The 22,263-nt window shown below is 50.3% G+C and overlaps 1 protein-coding gene across 4 annotated transcripts in view; it reads right to left on the bottom strand.

Annotated features, from left to right (window-relative positions):
• Positions 1–22,263, bottom strand: part of wdr97 (WD repeat domain 97) — a 184,065-nt gene that overhangs the window by 156,638 nt on the left and 5,164 nt on the right. For all 4 annotated transcript variants that reach the window (XM_070881917.1, XM_070881914.1, XM_070881916.1 and 1 more), the window contains exons 2-4: positions 19,334–19,467; positions 8,677–9,287; positions 1,609–1,730 (exon numbers count right to left, since the gene is read on the bottom strand). In XM_070881917.1, the coding sequence (XP_070738018.1) occupies positions 1,609–1,730; positions 8,677–9,287; positions 19,334–19,429 (829 nt within the window). In that variant the 5' untranslated portion in view covers positions 19,430–19,467. The remainder of the gene's footprint in view (positions 1–1,608; positions 1,731–8,676; positions 9,288–19,333; positions 19,468–22,263) is intronic.

The raw sequence follows: 22,263 nt of genomic DNA, 5'->3' as shown, positions 1-22,263 counted from the left end.
CCGTGTCTTAACCCGCACCGAGTCCCGCTCACCCATCACCCCCTGTGCTCACTGACCCATGTCCTAACCCGCACCGAGTCCTGTTCACCCATCACCCCCTGTGCTCACTGACCCATGTCCTAACCCGCACCGAGTCCTGTTCACCCATCACCCCCTGTGCTCACTGACCCATGTCCTAACCCGCAACCGAGTCCCGTTCACCCATCACCCCCTGTGCTCAGTGACCCGTGTCCTAACCCGCACCGAGTCCCGTTCACCCATCACCCCCTGTGCTCAGTGACCCGTGTCCTAACCCGCACCGAGTCCCGTTCACCCATCACCCCCTGTGCTCAGTGACCCGTGTCCTAACCTGCACCGAGTCCTGTTCACCCATCACCCCCTGTGCTTGCTGCCCCCTGTCCTAACTCACACCAAGTCCCGTTTGTCCATCACCCCCTGTGCTCGCTGACCTACAGTGACTCTCGGTTATATAAATGCAAGTTGTTGTTGTTGTATTACATCACTGCTGCAGGCAACTTATGATTAAAATCAGAGGGCCATTAAAGAAATGTTATGTATTTTTTTCCATTTTCGTCAAACACATTTGTTTATTAGATATAGGAATATTGGAGATGGAAAAAAAATGGCCATTTTGCTGACAGATAAGAAACACCCAATCAGGTAACGAAGAGTCTGTTGGCTCGCGGAGGCAGGGTATTGTGAGGGTGGGTGGTTTCACAGAAACATGGAATCATAGAACGGTTACAGCACAATAAAAGGCCATTCGGCCCGTCGAGCCCGTGCCGGCTCTCTGCAAGAGCACCTCAGCCAGTCCCACTCCCCTGCCCTTTCCCCATAGCCCTGCAAATCCTTTCCTCAGGTACTTATCCAATTCCCTTTTGAAAGCCACGATTGAATCTGCCTCCACCACCCTTTCAGGCAGTGCATTCCAGATCCTAACCACTCGCTGCGTAAAAAAGTGTTGTGTATGGAGAAAGCGTCAGACTGAACACTGTGAGCTCAAAGTAAAGTGTGACCGTAGTTTTTTATTGCAGGTCTCCAGAGTGCCTCTCCAACCTGTGAGGCCTCCTTAAATACCTGTGCTCCCAAGGGATTATGGGATCCCTTGGGACTCCTGGGGATGAGCCCTCTGGTGGCTGTCTGCCAGCCTGTCTATGTCTTCTTGAAGTCTATCACTATCCTCCTCATTGTTCACTATACTTCCAAGTTTTGTGTCATCTGCAGATATTGAAATAGTGCCCTGTACACCCAAGTCCAAGTCATTAATATATATCAAGCAAACCAGTGGTCCTGGACCCAACCCCTGGGGAACACCACTGTATACTTTCCTTCAGTCCAATAAAGAACCGTTCACCACTACTCTCTGTTTCCTGTCACTTAGACAATTCCGTATCCATGCTGCCACTGTCCTTTTTATTCCGTGGGCTTCAACTTTGCTGGCAAGCCTGTTATGTGGCACTTTATCAAACGCCTTTTGGAAATCCATGTACACCACATCAACCGCATGTTGCCCCATTGGTCTAACATGTTGCCCCATTGGTTAGGTCATTTATTCAGAAACCTTGCATACCTTTCTATGATCAGGAACCTGACTGGGTCCCCACTCACCTCTGTGTCCAACAAACACCATCTGTAGGTTCCAACTTTCATCCCATATTTTGATGTTCCCATCCCTGGAGGAAGTGACCACACACCTCAGTGCTTCGAAGAGGGTGATCCCTGTGATTTTCCTGATGGGAATATTAGAAAGAGTTTGTCAATAGGAGGCAGTCCAGACAGAGACACACACTACAGAATAATCAGAGACCACGCTCAGTTGTGCAGATTTTAGATTTATTCTTTCTTTGAGACGTCACTGGCAAGGTTGGCATTTATTGCCTGTCCAAAATTGCCCTTGAGAAGGTGATGGTGAGCCACCTTCTTGAACCGCTGAAGTCCGTGTGGTGAAGGTACTCCCACAGTGTTGCTTTGTAGCGGTTTTGATACAACAAACAGACTTGTTCAGCCACTTCAGAGGGCAGTTAAGAGTCAACCACATTGGTGTGTGATTGGAGTCACATATCATAGCATCCTTCAGCACAGAAGAAGGCCATTCGGCCCATCATGCCTTTGCCGGCTCTTTGAAAGTGCGCTCCAATTAATCCCACTCCCCCTGCTCTTTCCCCATTATCCCTGCAATCTTTCCCCTCCAAGTATTTATCCAATTCCCTTTCGAAAGTTATTATTGAATCTGCTTCTATCTTTCAGGCTGTGATTACATAGGAACATAAGAATCAGGAGTAGACCATTCTGCCCCTCGAACCTGCTTCATCATTCAATAAGAGCATTGCTGATCTTCGACCTCAACTTCACTTTCCTGCACGATCTCCCAATCCCTTGATTCTCCTAGAGTCCAAAAATCTATCTATCGCAGCCTTGAATATCATAGAATTGTTACTGATAGATAGATTTTTAACCAATAAGGGAATTAAGGGTTATGGGGAGCGGGCGGGTAAGTGGAGCTGAGTCCACGGCCAGATCAGCCATGATCTTGTTGAATGGCGGAGCAGGCTCGAGGGGCCGAATGGCCTACTCCTGTTCCTAATTCTTATGTTAGCACAGAAGGCCATTCAACCCGTCGAGCCCGTGCCGGCTTTCTGCAAGAGCACTTCAACTAGTACCACTCCTCTTCCCTTTCCCTGTAGCCCTGCAATTTTTTTCTTTCGGGTACCTGTTATGTATGTAACCATGTAATACTTGCCACCAGAGGGCGCGACTGTTGGAGTCCTAATGGTCACCTGCACACACGTGCAGGGCCAGTATAAAAGGTTGGCTACCATGTTGTGTAGGCACTCTGGAGTTGTAATAAAGAAGACTACGGTCACACTAAGTTTAGCTCACAATACTCAGCCTCGTGGAGTTCTATACACAACAGTACTTATCCAATTTCCTTTTGAAAGCCATGATTGAGTCTACCTCCACCACCCTTTCAGGCAGTGCATTCCAGATCCTAACCACTCGCTGTGTAAAAAGGTTTTTCCGCATGTCGCCTTTGGTTCTTTTGCCAATCATCTTGAATCGGTGTCCTCTGGTTTTTGCTCTTCTGCCAGTGGGAACAGTTTCTCTCTATCTACTCTGTCTAGGCCCCTCATGATTTTGAACACCTCTATCAAATCTCCTCTCAACCATATACTCAACGATGGAGCAGCCACAACTCTCTGGGCTAGAGGATTGCAAAGATTCACAACCCTCTGAGTGAAAAAAATTCTCCTCGTCTCAGATCCAAATGGCCGACCCCTTATCCTGAGACTAAGCCCCTAATTCTAGCCTCTCCAGCTGGGGAAACAAACTCTCAGCATCTACCCTATCAATCCCTCTAAAAATTCGTGCATAAAAATATTCTCATCTCTCCCCTGGTCCTTTTGCCAATTACCTTAAATCTGTGTCCTCTGGTTACCGACCCTCCTGACACTGAAATGAGTTTCTCCCTATCTATGCTACAAAACTACTCTGGGTTTTATATACGCCAGACCGGGTAAGGACACCAGATTTCCTTCCTGAAAGGGCATGAGGTTCATGAATTCAGGGTCTTCAAGAAGGTGGCAGCACCAAGGATACACGTAGATCGAGTACTCTTGAGCTCCATGGATGTAGCCTGATAACTCACTGCTATCCAGCCAGACCCAGACTCCATTTTGTGATCAGACCTTTTTAATCTCACTGAGCATCCCCAGCGGACCGACCAAATCCTGTAGTTCAGCGCACCACCGACTGAAAGCAATATTAAAAGACAAGATAAACCAGGAAACAGCAACTAGTGAGAACAAACTTAGGTTTTGAAGGTCCCATCGAAAGAAGGCCCCTTCAACAATGCAGTGCTCACTGAGTATTGACCCTCCGACAGGGCAATGCTCCCTCAGTACTGTCCCTCCGACAGTGCAGCACTCCCTCAGTACTGCCCCTCCGACAGTGCAGCACTCCCTCAGTACTGAACCTCCGACAGTGCAGCACTCCCTCAGTACTGCCCCTCCGACAGTGCAGCACTCCCTCAGTACTGCCCCTCCGACAGTGCAGCACTCCCTCAGTACTGCCCCTCCGACAGTGCAGCACTCCCTCAGTACTGCCCCTCCGACAGTGCAGCACTCCCTCAGTACTGCCCCTCCGACAGTGCAGCACTCCCTCAGTACTGCCCCTCCAACAGTGCAGCACTCCCTCAGTACCGCCCCTCCGACAGTGCAGCCCTCCCTCAGTACTGCCCCTCCGACAGTGCAGCCCTCCCTCAGTACTGCCCCTCTGACAGTGCAGCACTCCCTCAATACTGCCCCTCTGACAGTGCAGCACTCCCTCAATACTGCCCCCCGACAGTGCAGCACTCCCTCAGTACTGCCCCTCCAACAGTGCAGTTCTCTCAGTACTGCCCACCCCGACAGTGCGGCGCTCCCTCAGTACTGCCCCTCCAACAGTGCAGTGTTCTCTCAGTACTGCCCCTCTGATAGTGCAGTGTTCTCTCAGTACTGCCCCTCCGATAGTGCAGCGCTCCCTCAGTACTGCCCCTCCGATAGTGCAGCATTCCCTCAGTACTGCCCCTCCAACAGTGCAGTGTTCTCTCAGTACTGCCCCCCCGACAGTGCAGCACTCCCTCGGTACTGCCACTCCCACAGTGCAGTGTTCTCTCAGTACTGCCCCTCCGATAGTGCAGCATTCCCTCAGTACAGCACTGGAGGTGTCAGCGTGGATGATGTTCTCGAGTGGTGTTTGAACTCGATTCAGAGCTACTACCCACTGAGCCACAGCTGAGATCTTGGATGCATAGAATTATGTCGAACATATAGCACAGAAACTAACCATTTGGCCCAACTGGTCTATGTCAGCATTTCTAGTCCACATGAGCCTCCTCCCGCCCCTCTTCACCTCACTCCATCAACACATCCTTCCATTCCTTTCTCCCTCATTTACTTATCTACCTTCAGAAGAACATAAGAATTAGGAGCGGGAGTAGGACATTCGGCCCCTCGAGCCATTCAGTGAGATCATGGCATATCTTCGACCTCAACTCCACATCCCTTGATTCCCCGTGGATACAGAAATAGATGCAGCAATGGGCGAGGTGGGAGAGAATGTAGGATGGACTTATTCTGGGATCTTGCGCTGACTGGGCAGTCTTAGCACCCCCTGACGGCCAAAACGCTCCTGGCAGCTGGCTGGGATCTCTGTCTGGGATCTCGCTATTTGTCTGTCTGGGATCTTGCTGTCTGGGATCTCACTGTCTGTCTGGGATCTCACTGTCTGTTTGGGATCTCGCTGCCTGGGATCTTGCTGACTGTTTGGGATCTCTCTGTCTGTCTGGGATCTCGCTGTTTGTCTGGGATCTCACGGTCTGTCTGGGATCTCGCTGTCTGTTTGGGATCTCGCTGCCTGGGATCTTGCTGACTGTTTGGGATCTCTCTGTCTGTCTGGGATCTCGCTGTTTGTCTGGGATCTCACGGTCTGTCTGGGATCTCACGGTCTGTTTGGGATCTCGCTGCCTGGGATCTTGCTATTTGTCTGTCTGGGATCTCACTGTCTGTCTGTCTGGGATCTTGCTGTCTGGGATCTCACTGTCTGGGATCTCGCTGTCTAGGTTCCCACAGTCTGTCTGCGTTCTCGCTGTCTGTCTGCGTTCTCGCTGTCTGTCTGTGATCTCACTGTCTGTGATCTCACTGTCCGGGATCTCGCTGTCTGTTTGGGATCTTGCTGTCTGGGATCTCACTGTCTGGGATTTTGCTATCTGGGATCTCACTGTCTGGGATCTCACTGTCTGGGATCTCACTGTCTGGGATCTCACGGTCTGTCTGGGATATCACTGTCTGGGATCTCGCTGTCTGTCTGGGATCTCACTGTCTGGGATCTCGCTGTCTGGGATCTCACTGTCTGGGATCTCACTGTCTGGGATCTCACTGTCTGGGATCTCACTGTCTGGGATCTCGCTGTCTGGGATCTCACTGTCTGGGATCTCACTGTCTGTCTGGGATCTCACTGTCTGTCTGGGATCTCACTGTCTGTCTGGGATCTCACTGTCTGGGATCCCGCTGTCTGTCTGGGATCTCACTGTCTGGGATCCCGCTGTCTGGGATCTCACTGTCTGTCTGGGATCCCTCTGTCTGGGATCCCACTGTCTGGGATCTCACTGTCTGTCTGGGATCTCACTGTCTGGGATCTCACTGTCTGTCTGGGATCTCACTGTCTGGGATCTCACTGTCTGTCTGGGATCTCACTGTCTGGGATCTCGCTGTCTGTCTGGGATCTCGCTGTCTGTCTGGGATCTCGCTGTCTGGGATTTTGCTGTCTGGGATCTCGCTGTCTGTCTGCGATGTCGCTGTCTGGGATTTTGCTGTCTGGGATCTCACTGTCTGGGATCTCGACTTCAGGTCAGATGAAGAGTGGGATAAAAGAGTGTTGCTCCAACACTCGAGAAGCTCGTCACCATCCAGGACAAAGCAGGCCACTTGATCGGCACCCCATCCACCACCTTCAACATTCACTCCCTCCACCACCGGCGCCCCCTGGCTGCAGTGTGTACCATCTACAAGATGCACTGCAGCAACTCGCCAAGGCTTCTTCGGCAGCACCTCCCAAACCCGTGACCTCTACCACCTAGAAGGACAAGGGCAGCAGGCCCATGGGAACACCACCACCTCCACGTTCCCCTCCCAGTCACACACCATCCTGACTTGGAAATATATCGGCCGTTCCTTCATCGTCGCTGGGTCACAATCCTGGAACTCCCTCCCAACAGCTCTGTGGGAGCACCTTCACCACACGGACTGCAGCGGTTCAAGGCGGCTCACCACCACCTTCTCAAGGGGCAATTAGGGACGGGCAATAAATGTCGGCCTTGTCTAGAGAGAGAGTTTTTAAAAACGGTGATCAGGAAGGCCAATGGAATCTTGGCACTTATTGCAAAGGGGATGGCGTATAAAAGCAGGGAAGTCTTGTTATAGTTATACAGAGTATTGGTGAGGCCACACCTAGATACTGCGTACTGCGTACATTTTTGGTTTCCATATTTACGAAAGGATATACTTGCTTTGGAGGCAGTTCAGAGAAGGTTCACTGGTTGATTCCGGAGATGAGGGGGTTGATTCATGAGGAAAGGTTGAGGTTGGGCCTCTACTCATTGGAGTACCGCAGTGGGGTACCACAAGGTTCTGTGCTGGGGCCCCAGCTGTTTACACTGTACATTAATGATTTAGACAAGGGGATTAAATGTAGTATCTCCAAATTTGCGGATGACACTAAGTTGGGTGGCAGTGTGAGCTGCGAGGAGGATGCTATGAGGCTGCAGAGCGACTTGGATAGGTTAGGTGAGTGGGCAAATGCATGGCAGATGAAGTATAATGTGGATAAATGTGAGGTTATCCACTTTGGTGGTAAAAACAGAGAGACAGACTATTATCTGAATGGTGACAGATTAGGAAAAGGGGAGCTGCAATGAGACCTGGGTGTCATGGTACATCAGTCATTGAAGGTTGGCATGCAGGTACAGCAGGCGATTAAGAAAGCAAATGGCATGTTGGCCTTCATAGCAAGGGGATTTGAGTACAGGGGCAGGGAGGTGTTGCTACAGTTGTACAGGGCCTTGGTGAGTCCACACCTGGAGTATTGTGTACAGTTTTGGTCTCCTAACTTGAGGAAGGACATTCTTGCTATTGAGGGAGTGCAGCGAAGGTTCACCAGACTGATTCCCGGGATGGTGGGACTGACGTATCAAGAAAGATTGGATCAACTGGGCTTGTATTCACTGGAGTTCAGAAGAACGAGAGGGGACCTCATAGAAACGTTTAAAATTCTGACGGGTTTAGACAGGTTAGATGCAGGAAGAATGTTCCCAATGTTGGGGAAGTCCAGAACCAGGGGTCACAGTCTAAGGATAAGGGGTAAGCCATTTAGGACCGAGATGAGGAGAAACTTCTTCACCCAGAGAGTGGTGAGCCTGTGGAATTCTCTACCACAGAAAGTTGTTGAGGCCAATTCACTAAATATATTCAAAAGGGAGTTAGATGAAGTCCTTACTACTAGGGGGATCAAGGGGTATGGTGAGAAAGCAGGAAGGGGGTATTGAAGTTGCATGTTCAGCCATGAACTCATTGAATGGCGGTGCAGGCTAGAAGGGCCGAATGGCCTACTCCTGCACCTATTTTCTATGTTTCTATGTTTCTGTGAATTAAGAATGAGAAGTGTTCTTATCGAAACGTATAAGATTATGAGGGGGCTCGACAAGGTGGATGCAGAGAGGATGTTTCCACTGATGGGGGAGACTAGAACGAGAGGGCATGATCTTAGAATAAGGGGCCGCCCTTTTAAAACTGAGAGGAGGAGGAATTTCTTCTCTCAGAGGGTTGTAAATCTGTGGAATTCGCTGCCTCAGAGAGCTGTGGAAGCTGGGACATTGAATATATTTAAGATAGAAATAGACAGTTTCTTAAACAATAAGGGAATAAGTGGTTATGGGGAGCGGGCAGGGAAGTGAAGCTGAGCCCATGGTCGGATCAGCCATGATCGTATTGAATGGCGGAGCAGGCTCGAGGGGCCGTATGACCTACTCCTGCTCCTATTTCTTATGTACACCACGGGAATAGCAGTGCAGATACTGCAGAGGGTGATGTGAGATGCAGAGCGGTTTGGCCCGGGGGCGGGGTGGGGGTGGGGTAGAGTTACCTGTCGTGCAGGTTTTTCTCATACGTGAGCAGGGTAGCCGTGGGCAGGTCGATGACGGCGATGCCCGTCCCACACACCGCGTAGCAGCGCTGGGTGCGCGGCAGCCCCGCCGCCAAGACCCGGGAGCGCTCCAGCGCCAGCTCGGTGAAGACGTCGCTTGGCGTCAGCCCCTCGGAGACGGTGACGTCGCACATCAGGTCCCGGCACCCGAAGTAGAAGTGCCAGGAGGAGACGTAGCCGGTCCCCGCCGTGACGATCTCGTTCAGGTCCTCGTTGTACAGGCAGCAGGTGATGTCCTGCCTGGACCGCTGGCTGGAGATGGTCTGGAAGTCGAGGTTCAGCACCTTGAGCTGGGGATAGTCGGTCCAGGCCACGTAGCGGTTGATCTGTCGGGCACACACCAGCCCCTCCAGCGGCTCGCGCAGCCGGAAATCCTGCTTCTTGCGCCCGTCGCAGTGGTAGACGCAGACCTCCGTCTTGGACACCATGCAGATGACCTCGTTGGTGGCCGCCTTGCACATCACCTGGTGGATGGCCTTCTTGAACATTACCCGCTGCACGTGCTGGATTCCGTGCTCCAGCTCCAGCGGCTTCCAATCGGACCTCTTGATCTGCGGGGGTCAGCACAAAGGGGAAGACGGAGAGTCAAAGAGTCGCACCACAACTGGCACCGAGCTAGATAGAATGCATCCGGGAGGGCGCTGAGCGCCTCGAGTCCCGTCACCGACAGCGTGCAGAAAACAAGCGCAGGCAGCGGAAGGAGCATGCGGCAAACCAGTCCCACCCACCCCTTCCCTCAACCACTGTCTGTCCCACCTGTGACAGAGACTGTGGCGCTCGTATTGGACTGTTCAGTCACCTAAGGACTCATTTTTAGAGTGGAAGCAAGTCTCCCTCGATTCCGAAGGACTGCCTATGATGATGATGATATAGAATGTGCAGCCATTCCGTGCCAGGTCCATGGCAGGGTTTATGCTCCACACGAGCCTCGTCCGACCGCACTTCATCTCACCCCATCAACACATCCTTCTATTCCTTTCTCCCTCATGTGTTCATCGAGCTTCCCCTGAAATGACTTATGAGGAAAGGTTGAGGAGGTTGGGCCTCTAATTGGAATTCAGAAGAATGAGAGGTGATCTTATTGAAACGTATAAGATTATGAGGGGGCTTGACAAGGTGGATGCAGAGAGGATGTTTCCACTGATGGGGGAAGACTAGAACTCGAGGGCATGATCTTAGAATAAGGGGCCGCCCATTTAAAACTGAGATGAGGAGGAATTTCTTCTCTCAGAGGATTGTAAATCTGTGGAATTCGCTGCCTCAGAGAGCTGTGGAAGCCAGGACATTGAATAAATTTAAGACAGAGATAGACAGTTTCTTAACCGATAAGAGAATAAGGGGTTATGGGGAGCGGGCAGGAAAGTGGAGCTGAGTCCATGATCGGATCAGCCATGATCTTATTAAATGGCGGAGCAGGCTTGAGGGGCCGTATGGCCTACTCCTGCTTCTATTTCTTATGTTCTTGTGTTCTTAAATGCTAGGTAAAAGCCTATGTTTAAGATCCCATGGCACTATTTTGAAGAAGAGCAGGGAAGTTATCCCCGGTGTCCTGGCCAATATTTATCTCTCAATCAATGTAACAAAAACAAATTATCTGGTCATTATCACATTGCTAGTTGTGGGAGCTTGCTGTGCACAAATTGGCTGCCGCGTTTCCCACAACAGTGACTACACTCCAAAAAGTACTTCATTGCCTGTAAAGCCCTTTGAGACGTCCGGTGGTTGTGAAAGGCGCTATATTAATGCAAGTTGTTCTTTCTAGTTCATCTAACGCCATCAGCATATCCTTCTATTCCTTTCACCCGTATGTGTTTAACTAGGGACATGGTTATTTGCAACAGAGAAATGCTCTGATTGGGTCCCCTTGATCACATGATCTGATTGGTCCCGTTGCAGGATAAGACACACCCAACATTTAAAATAATGAAAGGGATAGACAAGATAGAGGCAGAGAGGTTGTTTCCACTGGTCGGGGAGACTAGAACTAGGGGGCACAGCCTCAAAATACGAGGGAGCTAATTTAAAACCGAGTTGAGAAGGAATTTCTTCTCCCAGAGGGTTGTGATTCTGTGGAATTCTCTGCCCAAGGAAGCAGTTGAGGCTAGCTCATTGAATGTATTCAATCACAGATAGATAGATTTTTAACTAATAAGGGAATTAAGGGTTATGGGGAGCGGGCGGGTAAGTGGAGCTGAGTCCACGGCCAGATCAGCCATGCTCTTGTTGAATGGCGGAGCAGGCTCGAGGGGCTAGATGGCCTACTCCTGTTCCTAATTCTTATGTTCTTATGTTCTATCTGGAATGTGTGATTAGAACCACCCAGCCCAGGTTTTCAGTGACTTTGCAAAGTGTAATTCGAGCCATTCTGACTGCTGATTCCAGACAGCAGAGAGCTCCCCCTTCCCCATCCAAATTCATGCCCCATCCCCCAACCCATGTTCCTGACTCCCACCCCCCAGCCCAAGTTCCTGACTTCCGGATTTCATCCATTCCAACGATGTCCCTTGTCACACACGGACTGAGCTTTCCGAGAAATCAGGTGTGGGTGTAAAGGGGGTAGGATTGGAAGAACATGATCTATCTTCCCTGAGTTCCCTCTCTCCCCTTCGATTTCCTATCCTGCATTCCCTCTCACTCCTACAGTCTCGCTCTCTCTCCTCCCAGTCTCTCTCTCTCTCCCTCCCCCCAGTCTTTCTCTCTATTCCCCCCAGTCCATCGCTCCCTCCCCCAGTCTCTCTCTTTCTCTCTCTCTTTCTTCTCCAGTCTCTCTCCCTCTCTCTCTCTCCCGCAGTCTTTGTCGCTCTCTCTCTCCCCCAGATCTCTCTCTCTCCCCCCAGTCGCTTTCCCTCTCCCCCAGTCTCTCTCTCTCTCTCTCTCACCCAGTCTCTGTCGCTCTCTTCCTCCCCCCCAGTCTCTCTCTCTCCCCCCCCCCAGTCTCTCTCCCCCCCAGTTTCTCTCTCTCCCCCATGTCCCTCTCCCCCCCTCTCCCACCCCATCAGTCTCTCTCCCCCTCCCAGTCTCTCTCTCTCTCTCTCCCTCCCTCCCCTGTCCCTCTCCCCCCCCCCCTCCAGTCTCTCCCTCTCCCTCCCCCGGTCTCTCTCTAACCCACCCCAGTCTCTCTCTCTCTCTATCCCCCCCCTAGTCTCTCTCTCCCTCCCACCTCCGATATTTTCTCTCCCACTGAAGGCCGATAAAATGTTTGATAATCACAGCGATATTCTTGGCAAAAATCCTGCAGATAATGCAAAAGCTCGGAGCAGCTCCAGCGGCAGTGAACTCCGCGCGTATCGTGGTACGGCCCCACTTCATGTTTCCTCGTGCATCGCACTGCGCATGCGCAGCCTAATCGAGCGCCCATGCGCAAAGAGGGACAGAGTCGAATGCGGCATGCGCAGAAGGACACAGAAAAAACTAGTGCAAATAATCACTCTGATTATCTAGCCATCCCTTAAATGCTTCTGTGCAATTCGCTGCAATCACTCGCTGTGGTAGCAAGTTCCACATTCTCACCACTCTCTGGGTAAAGAAGTTTCTCCTGAATTCCCCATTGGATTTATTAGTGATTTAAGTTATATTTGTGGTCTCCTCACACAAGTGGAAACATCTTCTCTACATCCAACCCTATCAAACCTTTAACGATCCTTCAGTCTTCCCTGTTCTGGAGAAAAAAAGCCCCAGCCAGTTCAGTCTTTCCTGACTGGTATAACCTCTCAGTTCTGGCATCATTCTAGTAAATCATTTTTACACCTTCTCCAGTGAAGAATAATATGGCGACCAGAATTGTGCACGCACGCATTGTGTGGTCTATATAAATTTAACCTAACTTCTATGCTTTTCAATTCCATTTCTCTAGAAATGAACCCTCGTGATTTGTTTTGCCTTATTAACCTGTGTCACTTTTAATGATTTCTTTATCTGTACCCCTAGATTTCACTGCCCTTTAACCCATCCCCCCTCCCCCCCCCCCCCGGACACAGCTGACATAGGAAGGGAAGTTGGATGGTCAGCAGTTTAGTGGGAATAGGATCGAGGGAGTGGGTCTCATGCACAAGATGAGCTCTGAGAGGGCCTGAGGGGAGATAGGACAGAAAATGGAGAAAGATGCAAATTCAAGGCTAGGACAGTGGGGATGGGTGGGGGGCACCTTAGAGGAAGTTTGGCCCAGTGGGCCATAATATAACTATAAAAATAATTATCTGTATATTAAATAACCACTGCACCATTTTTGTAGAATGCTAACAATATTTTTTATATACAGAATACCTCTGCATTTTTTTTTGCATTTCTTGCTTCTATTTCCAACTATTGATAATGCAAGAGCAACTGAACACGTTGTTTTGTACTTGCCAAATACTGAAGGAAGAGAAGTGGCAGAGGCAGCCGATCGGATGAAGGTGGAAATATCTTGGTGATGGCGCGGATAAGTGGTTGGAAGCTTATTCCGGTGTCAAATATGACACCAAGGTTGAGAACAGCCTCAGACAGATGTCAGGGAGAGGGATGGAGTCAGCGGCTAGGGAACAGAGCTTCGGATCTTCCCAATACTTAATTGGAGGAAATTTCTGTTCAACGAGACCCGGGTGTCATGGTACATCAGTCATTGAAAGTTGGTACAGCAGGTGGTGAAGGCGACAAATAGTATGTTGACCTTCATAGCGAGGGGATTTTGAGTATAGGAGCAGGGAGGTCTTACTGCAGTTGTACAGGGCCTTAGTGAGGCCTCACCTAGAATATTGTGTTCAGTTTTGGTCTCCTAATCTGAGGAAGGATGTTCTTGCTATTGAGTGAGTGCAGCGAAGGTTCACCAGACTGATTCCCGGGATGGCAGGACTGACATATGAAGAAAGATTGGATCGACTGGATCACTGGAATTTAGAAAAATGAGAGGGGATCTCATAGAAACATATACAATTATGATGGGACTTCCAGGTTAGATGCCGGAAGAATGTTCCCGATGTTGGGAAAGTCCAGAACCGAGGTCACGGTCTAAGGATAAGGGGTAAGCCATTTAGGACCGAGATGAGGAGAAACGTCTTCACTCAGAGAATTGTGAACCTGTGGAATTCTCTACCACAGAAAGTTGTTGAGGCCAGTTCGTTAGATATATTCAAAAGGGAGTTAGATGTGACCCTTACGGCTAAAGGGATCAAGGGGTATGGAAAGAAACAGGAATGGGGTACTGAAGTTGCATGATCAGCCATGATCATATTGAATGGTGGTGCAGGCTCGAAGGGCCGAATGGCTTACTCCTGCACCTATTTTCTATGTTTCTATCTCGGACTGGATGTCGGACAAGTGGTGTGACAAATCAGAGTGGGACTTGAACCCACTGACTCAGAGGCGAGAGTACGACCCACTAAGCCACAGCTGACACTGGAGGTGCTGGTGAAGTCGAGCTGGGTGTCATCAGCGTACATGTGGAAACGGACGCTGTTTTTTCGGATGGTGTCGCAGAGAGACAGCATTCAATAAACACCGTAACGCTCCATACCCCTTAATATAACACGTGGACGTTATCAACCTTCGGACAGCGTGAAAGCGTTGGCACCCTATAACATACAAAGAATGATGCACAGCTAAAGACCCTCTGGTACATCCAGCTTGTCCCACACAATTGTGATACCTTGTGTCATCATCACAGGCAGTCCCTCGGAATCAAGGAAGACTTGCTTCCACTCTTAAAATGAGCTCTTCGGTGGCTGAACAGTCCAATATGAGAACCACAGACTCTGTCACAGGTGGGACAGATAGTTGTTGAGGGAAGAGGTGGGTGGGACAGGTTTGCTGCACGCTCCTTCCGCTGCCTGTGCTTGGTTTCTGCATGCTCTCGGCGAGGAGACTCGAGGTGCTCAGTGCCCTCCTGGATGCACTTCCTCCACTTAGGGCGGTCTTTGGCCAGGGACTACCAGGTGTCAGTGGGGATGTTGCACTTTATCAGGGAGGCTTTGAGGGTGTCCTTGAAACATTTCCTCTGCCTGCCTGGGGCTCGCTTGCAATGAAGGAGCTCCGAGTAGAGCACTTGCTTTGGGAGTCTCGTGTCTGGCATGCAGACAATGTGACCTGCCCAGCGGAGCTGATCAAGTGTGGTCAGTGCTTCAATGCTGGGGGTGTTGGCCTGGTCGAAGACACTGACGTTGGTGCATCTGTCCTCCCAGGGGATTTGTAGGATCTTGCCGATGATGCACAGCTAAAGACCTTCTGGTCCATCCAGCCTGTGCCACACAATTGTGATACCTTGTGTACCACAATATATACTCTCCCCGCCACCCAAAAACCATGTGATCTCCTGGGAGAGGCTAAACACCAAATAAAAAAAACCCAGGCCAATTAGGGTAGGGGGATAAAAAGTTGTAAAATCCCTCTCCGACCCCCCCACCCCCCCACCGCGCCGCCCCCCCCCCCCCCATGGCGATCCAAACTAGTCCTGGAGACCACTCTATCCCTGTTTAATGTTATACAGTAGGTGATAACCTTGTACAAGATAAGGACAGTATAACATTAATCTTAGTAACAAAGTTAGTATCTTAGTTAGAAAGAAAGAACATGCATTTCTATAGCGCCTTTTGTAACCTCAGGACATTCCAACGTGCTTTACAGGCAATGAAGTATTTGAAGAGTAGTCACTGTTGTAATAAAATGTAATGTAGGTAAATGACCAGATAATCTGTTTTAGTGATGTTGGTGGAGGGATACATATTGTCCCAGGACACTGGGGAAAACTCCCTTGATCCTGATCAAAATAGTGCCGTGGGATCTTTTACATCCACCGGAGTGAGCAGACTGGGCCTTGATTTAACATCATCCGAAAGACGGCACCTCCGACAGTGCAGCGCTCCCTCACTACTGTACTGGGAGTGTACTCAAAGCTCGGGCTGAAACCCCCGCTCCCACACAGTGAACAGTAATGAGAAAGCCCAGTGACTGTCAATGTCGGAAAGTGTGACAATGTCGGAAAGTGTGAGGTCATCCACCTTGGGGGGAAAAAAAACAGTAAAAGGGAATATTATTTGAATGGGGAGAAATTACAACATGCTGCGGTGCAGAGGGACCTGGGGGTCCTTGTGCATGAATCCCAAAAAGTTAGTTTGCAGGTGAAGCAGGTAATCAGGAAGGCGAATGGAATGTTGGCCTTCATTGCGAGAGGGATGGAGTACAAAAGCAGGGAGGTCCAGCTGCAACTGTACAGGGTATTGGTGAGGCCGCACCTGGAGTACTGCGTGCAGTTTTGGTCACCTTATTTAAGGAAGGATATACTAGCTTTGGAGGGAGTACAGAGACGATTCACTAGGCTGATTCCGGAGATGAGGGGATTACCTTATGATGATAGATTGAGTAGACTGGGTCTTTACTCATTGGTGTTCAGAAGGATGAGGGGTGATCTTATAGAAACATTTAAAATAATGAAAGGGATAGACAAGATAGAGGCAGAGAGGTTGTTTCCACTGGTCGGGGAGACTAGAACTAAGGGGCACAGCCTCAAAATACGGGGAAGCCAATTTAAAGCCAAGTTGAGAAGGAATTTCTTCTCCCAGAGGGTTGGGAATCTGTGGAATTCTCTGCCCAAGGAAGCAGTTGAGGCTAGCTCATTTAATGTATTCAAGTCACAGATAGATAGATTTTTAACTAATAAGGGAATTAAGGGTTACAGGGAGCGGGCGGGTAAGTGGAGCTGAGTCCACGGCCAGATCAGCCATGATCTTGTTGAATGGCGGAGCAGGCTCGAGGGGCTAGATGGCCTACTCCTGTTCCTAATTCTTATGTTCTTATATTATGACTGCCAGCGTCAGTACTCACACAAGGGACTGAGAGCCAATATCATGCTGTAAGCAGTGGGTCATTTGTGGAGGAGGAGCGGCGAGAGATCGTGGCGGAGGTGCAGCGAATGAGGGTATTGGGCCAAGAGCCCTGAGGGTCCAGAGGCAGCACGGACCAGCCCACACTAGGTCCATGCAGCAGAGCAGGTCTCCAGTCGTCCTAGTTAGCCCTTGCCACTGGACCAAGACCTAGCTCTGTCGAGCCCGTGTGGTGGCTGGTGTGCAATGGTCACCACACGTTAAAAAATCCACGCACACCCCTTCAATTGGAGTTCAGGACTGGAATCCCGGGTCCTTCATTGAAAAATCTGTGAACTCTTGTGGAAGCAAGTCATCCTCGTTCGAGGGACCGCCCATGATGATGACTGGGAGTGTCGGGCTGGTTTATGGGCTCGAGTGTCTGGAGTAGGAATTGAACCCACAACCTTCTGACTCAGAGGTGAGGGTGCTACCCTCCCTCCCGAGCCACTGGCTGAGTGTTCGGTGGACTGTTACCGTGAACGTGACGACAATGGCCCAGAAATTGCGGTCGGAGGCTTCACGCGGGCGGATGCCTCCGACCTGAAACATTTTTACGAAAGTAGCTGGTGTTCCGGGAGGAGCGTGGGATTCCGGTGGGGAGGCCTTCTCTTCCCGCGCTGCGAAGCGCGCTCCCGTCCTCCAGGTTCCCACGCAGAAGGTGCATGTGAGTGATCAGCCAATCAGGTAAAGTATTCCACAGCTTTCTCATTAATAGCAATGGGAACTCCGTATCGACAAGTCATTGCTATTAATGAGAAAAAAAGACACTGAACACATGAAATAAAAAATAAAAATACACCTCACATAATTAAAATTAATGGAAATTAAAGTTAATAAATATCTGAGTTTTTAAAACGTTTTTTTAATTATGGTTAAAAATAAATGTAACATGGTGGGCAGGGTTTCTAAAAATAATGTGTTTTTTAAATTTAATTAAATTATATTTTTGTATGTTTTTAGACTCTTGCGCCTGTAACAGTAGCAAGAATTTTTATCAGGCGCAAGAATTTTGAGGACATTTGCCGGGCAAGATATGGGTAAATACTGTAATCTTGCCCTTGCACATGTCCTCGCTCCTGAGATACGGAGGATCTGTCAGGCTCCAGCTTGACAGATCGGAAAAGCCGGTTTTCAGCGCATGCGCATTGTGCGCTGAAACTTGCTTTTCCGATGCCTTTGCGGGTCCCGTAGAAACTTTGGGATATGTCTAAGTCTCACCCTCCGGCAACACTGGCTGACTGAGTGATATTGCGGATTTGGGGACAGTTTTATGCCTTGGCTCAGTGCTCGCGAGACTCTAACTCACTGGAGACTGAGACTGAGTAATTCATTTACTTACAGCACAGAAGGAGGCCATTCGGCCCATCATGCCTGTGCCGGCTCTTTGACAGAGCGCTCCAATCAGTCCCATCCCCTGCTCTTTCCCATAGCCCGGCAAATATCTCCCCTTCAAGTAGTTATCCAATTCCCTTTTGAAAGTTATTCTTCAATCTGCTCCCACCGCCCGTCCAGCCATCGCATTCCAGATCACAACAACTCGCTGCTTAAAAAAATACGTTCAAAAATCTCCTCTCTGGTTCTTTTCCCAAACACTTTAAATCCGTGTCCTCTGGTTCATGTTCCTTCTGCCACTGGAAACAGTTGTTCCTTATTTACCCTATAAAAACCCTTCATGATTTTGCACATCTCTATCAAATCTCCTCTTAACCTTCTCTGCTCTCAGGAGAACATAGAAAATAGGTGCAGGAGTAGGCCATTCAGCCCTTCGAGCCTGCACCACCATTCAATCAGATCATGGCTGATCATTCACCTCAGTACCCCTTTCCTGCTTTCTCTCCATACCCCTTGATCCCTTTAGCCGAAAGGGCCATATCTAACTCCCTCTTGAATATATCCAATGAACTGGCATCAACAACTCTCTGCAGCAGGGAATTCCACAGGTTAACAACTCTCATGTCTCCTCATGTCGGTCCTAAATGGCCTACCCCTTATCCTTAGACTGTGGACTTCCCCAACATCGGGAACATTCTTTCTGCATCTAACCTGTCCGTCCCGTCAGAATTTATATGTTTCTATGAGATCCCCTCTCATCCTTCTAAACTCCAGTGAATATAAGCCCAGTTGATTCAGTCTCCCCTCATATATCAGTCCTGTCATCCCGGCAATCAGTCTGGTGAACCTTCGCTGCACTCCCTCAATAGCAAGAACGTCCTTCCTCAGATTAGGAGACCAAAACTGAACACAATATTCCAGGTGAGGCCTCACTAAGGCCCTGTCCAACTGCAGTAAGACCTCCCTGCTCCTCTACTCAAATCCCCTAGCTATGAAGGCCAACATACCATTTGCCTTCTTCACCGCCTGCTGTACCTGCTTGCCAACTTTCAATGACCTGATGTACCATGACACCCAGGTCTCGTTGCACCTCCCCTTTTCCTAATAAGCCCAGCTTCTCCAGTCGCTCCACATAACTGAAGTCCCTCATCCCTGGTAACATTCCAGTAAATCTCCCCTGCACCCTCTCCAAGGCCCTGACATCTTTCCTCAAGTGCGCTGCCCAGAATGGGCCACGATACTCCAGCTGGGGCCGAACCAGTGATTTATAAAGGTTGAGCAATAACTTCCTTGCTTTTTTGTACTCTATGCCTCCATTTCACGAACAGACAGACGATGGGTCTGTGGTGGGTTTGAACCCGCATCTCAGAGTTAAAAGGACGGTGACTGCACCACACACGTTCTATGAAAAGTCAGCGACCACACTGTACCTTTTCTATCGAGTTATGAACCACCTCTCTCAGAGTGGCCCACATCCGGCGAGCTTTCTCCTCTATACTCTCCTGGTCTCCAGTCGTCTTTGGCATTGTCAGATGTTGGGCCGATTGGCCGAGATTGTCCAAGCCTTGAAAAGAGATTACAGGAAAGTTTTAAAAACGTAAAAGCTATCTTTAAGAGACAATTTGGCAGAGAATTGAGCACCTCAGTGAGTTGGAGGAAGAGAAAGTGTTTGTATCTCTTTCACCACCTCAGGCCAACCCAAAGCGCTTCATAGCCAATGAAATGTCGTCACTATTGTAATGTAGAACAGTTACACACTGTCCCATCTGGTTCACTACCGTCCATTAGGGAAGGAAATCTGCCGTCCTTACCCGGTCTGGCCTACATGTGACTCCAGACCCACAGCAATGTGGTTGACTCTTAACTGCCTAGCAGGCCCCTCAATTAGACGGCCCATCACCATCTTCTCAAGGGCAACTAAGGTTGGGCAAATTTTTACCTTTCTTTACAGATGCTGCCTGACCAGTTGGGCCTGTCCTTTCACCTAGAATCATAGAATGATACAGCACAGAAAGAGGCCGTTCAGCCCATCATGCCCGTGCCGGTTCTTTGAAAGAGCTCTCCAATTATTCCCACTCTCGTACCCCTCCCCCATAGCCCTGCACATATTTTCCTCTTCAAGTGTTTATCCAACTCCCTCTTGAATGTTACTATTGAATCTGCTCCCACCGCCCTTACAACTCGCTGTGTAAAAAGAATTAAGAACATAAGAAATAGGAGCGGGAGTAGGCCATTCGGCCCCTCGAGCCTGCTCCGCCATTCAATAAGATCATGGCTGATCTTCTACCTCAACGCCATGTTGCTGCACTACAACAACAACTTGTATTTATAGAGCATCTTTAACATAGTGAAATGTCCCAAGGCGCTTCACAGGAGTGTTAAAAATTTGACACTATGCCACATAAGTAGAAATTGGCACCGGTGGTCAAAGCGAGGTGGAGAGGCGGAGAGGTTTAGGGAGGGAGTTCCAGAGCTTGGGGCCCAGGCAACAGAAGGCATGGCCACCAATGGTCGAGCGATTATAATCAGGGATGCTGAAGAGGGCAAAATTAGAGGAGTGCAGATATCTCGGGGGGTTGTGGAGCTGGAGGCAATTACAGAGATAGGGAGGGGCGAGGCCATGGAGGGATTTGAAAATAAGGATGAGAATTTTGAAATCGAGGCGTTGCTTAACCGGGAGCCAATGTAGGTCAGCGAGCACAGGGATGATGGGTGAGCGGGACTTGGTGCGAGTTAGGACACGGGGCAGCCAAGTTTTGGATCATCTCTAGTTTACGCAGGGTAAAATGTGGGAGGCCAGCCAGGAGTGCTTTGGAATAGTCAAGTCTAGAGGTAACAAAGACATGGATGAGGGTTTCAGCAGCGAATGAGTTGAGGCAAGGGCGGAGATGGGCGATGTTACGGAGGTGGAAATAGGCGGTCTTAGTTATGCTGCGGATATGTGGTCAAAGCCTCATTTCAGGGTCAGGGTTGCGAACAGTCTGGTCCAGCCTCAGACAGAAGTTGGGGAGAGGGATGGAGTCAGTGGTTAGGGACCGGATTGTGGTGGGGACCGAAAACAATGGCTTCAGTCTTTCCAATATTCAATTGGAGAAAATTTCTGCTCATCCAGAACTAGATGTCGGACAAACAGTCTGACAATTTAGTGGAGGGGTGGAGAGAAGTGGTGGTGAGGTAGAGCTGGGTGTCTCAGCGTACATCTGGAAACTGACGCTGTGTTTCCGGATGATGTCACCAAGGGGCAGCATGTAGATGAGAAATAGGAGGGGGCCAAGGACAGATCCTTGGGGGACACCAGAGGTAACGATGCGGGGACGGGGAGAGAAGCCGTTGCAGGTGATTCTCTGTCTACGATGAGATCGATAAGAATGGAACCAGGCGAGTGCAGTCCCACCCAGCTGGACAATGGTGGAGAGGCGTTGGAGGAGGATGGAGTGGTCAACCGTGTCAAAGGCTGCAGACAGGTCCAGGAGGACGAAGAGGGATAGTTTACCTTTGTCACAGTACTGCCTCTCCTACAGTGCAGTGCTCCCTCAGTACTGCCCCTCCGACAGTGCAGTGCTCCCTCAGTACTGCCCCTCCGACAGTGCAGCGCTCCCTCAGTACTGCCCCTCCGACAGTGCGGCACTCCCTCAGTACTGCCCCTCTGACAGTGCAGCACTCCCTCAGTACTGCCCCTCCGACAGTGCAGCACTCCCTCAGTACTGCCCCTCCGACAGTGCAGCACTCCCTCAGTACTGCCCCTCCGACAGTGCAACACTCCCTCAGTACTGCCCCTCCGACAGTGCAGCGCTCCCTCAGTACTGCCCCTCCTACAGTGCAGTGCTCCCTCAGTACTGCCCCTCCGACAGTACAGCGGAGCCTCAGTACTGGCCCCCCAACAGTGCAGTGTTCCCTCAGTACTGCCCATCCGACAGTGCGGTGCTCCCTCAGTACTGCCCCTCGACAGTGCAGCACTCCCTCAGTACTGCCCCTCCTACAGTGCAGAACTCCCTCAGTACTGCCCCTCCGACAGTGCTGCGCTCCCTCAGTACTGCCTCTCCTACAGTGCAGTGCTCCCTCAGTACTGCCCCTCCGACAGTGCAGTGCTCCCTCAGTACTGCCCCTCCGACAGTGCAGCGCTCCCTCAGTACTGCCCCTCCGACAGTGCGGCACTCCCTCAGTACTGCCCCTCTGACAGTGCAGCACTCCCTCAGTACTGCCCCTCCGACAGTGCAACACTCCCTCAGTACTGCCCCTCCGACAGTGCAGCGCTCCCTCAGTACTGCCCCTCCTACAGTGCAGTGCTCCCTCAGTACTGCCCCTCCGACAGTACAGCGGAGCCTCAGTACTGGCCCCCCGACAGTGCAGTGTTCCCTCA

Source organism: Pristiophorus japonicus, chromosome 5 (genome assembly GCF_044704955.1).
Source record: "Pristiophorus japonicus isolate sPriJap1 chromosome 5, sPriJap1.hap1, whole genome shotgun sequence".
In the NCBI taxonomy this organism is placed as follows: Eukaryota; Metazoa; Chordata; class Chondrichthyes; family Pristiophoridae; genus Pristiophorus; species Pristiophorus japonicus.
Note: the sequence above shows the minus strand (reverse complement) of the source record. Positions and strands in the feature narration are given on the sequence as shown.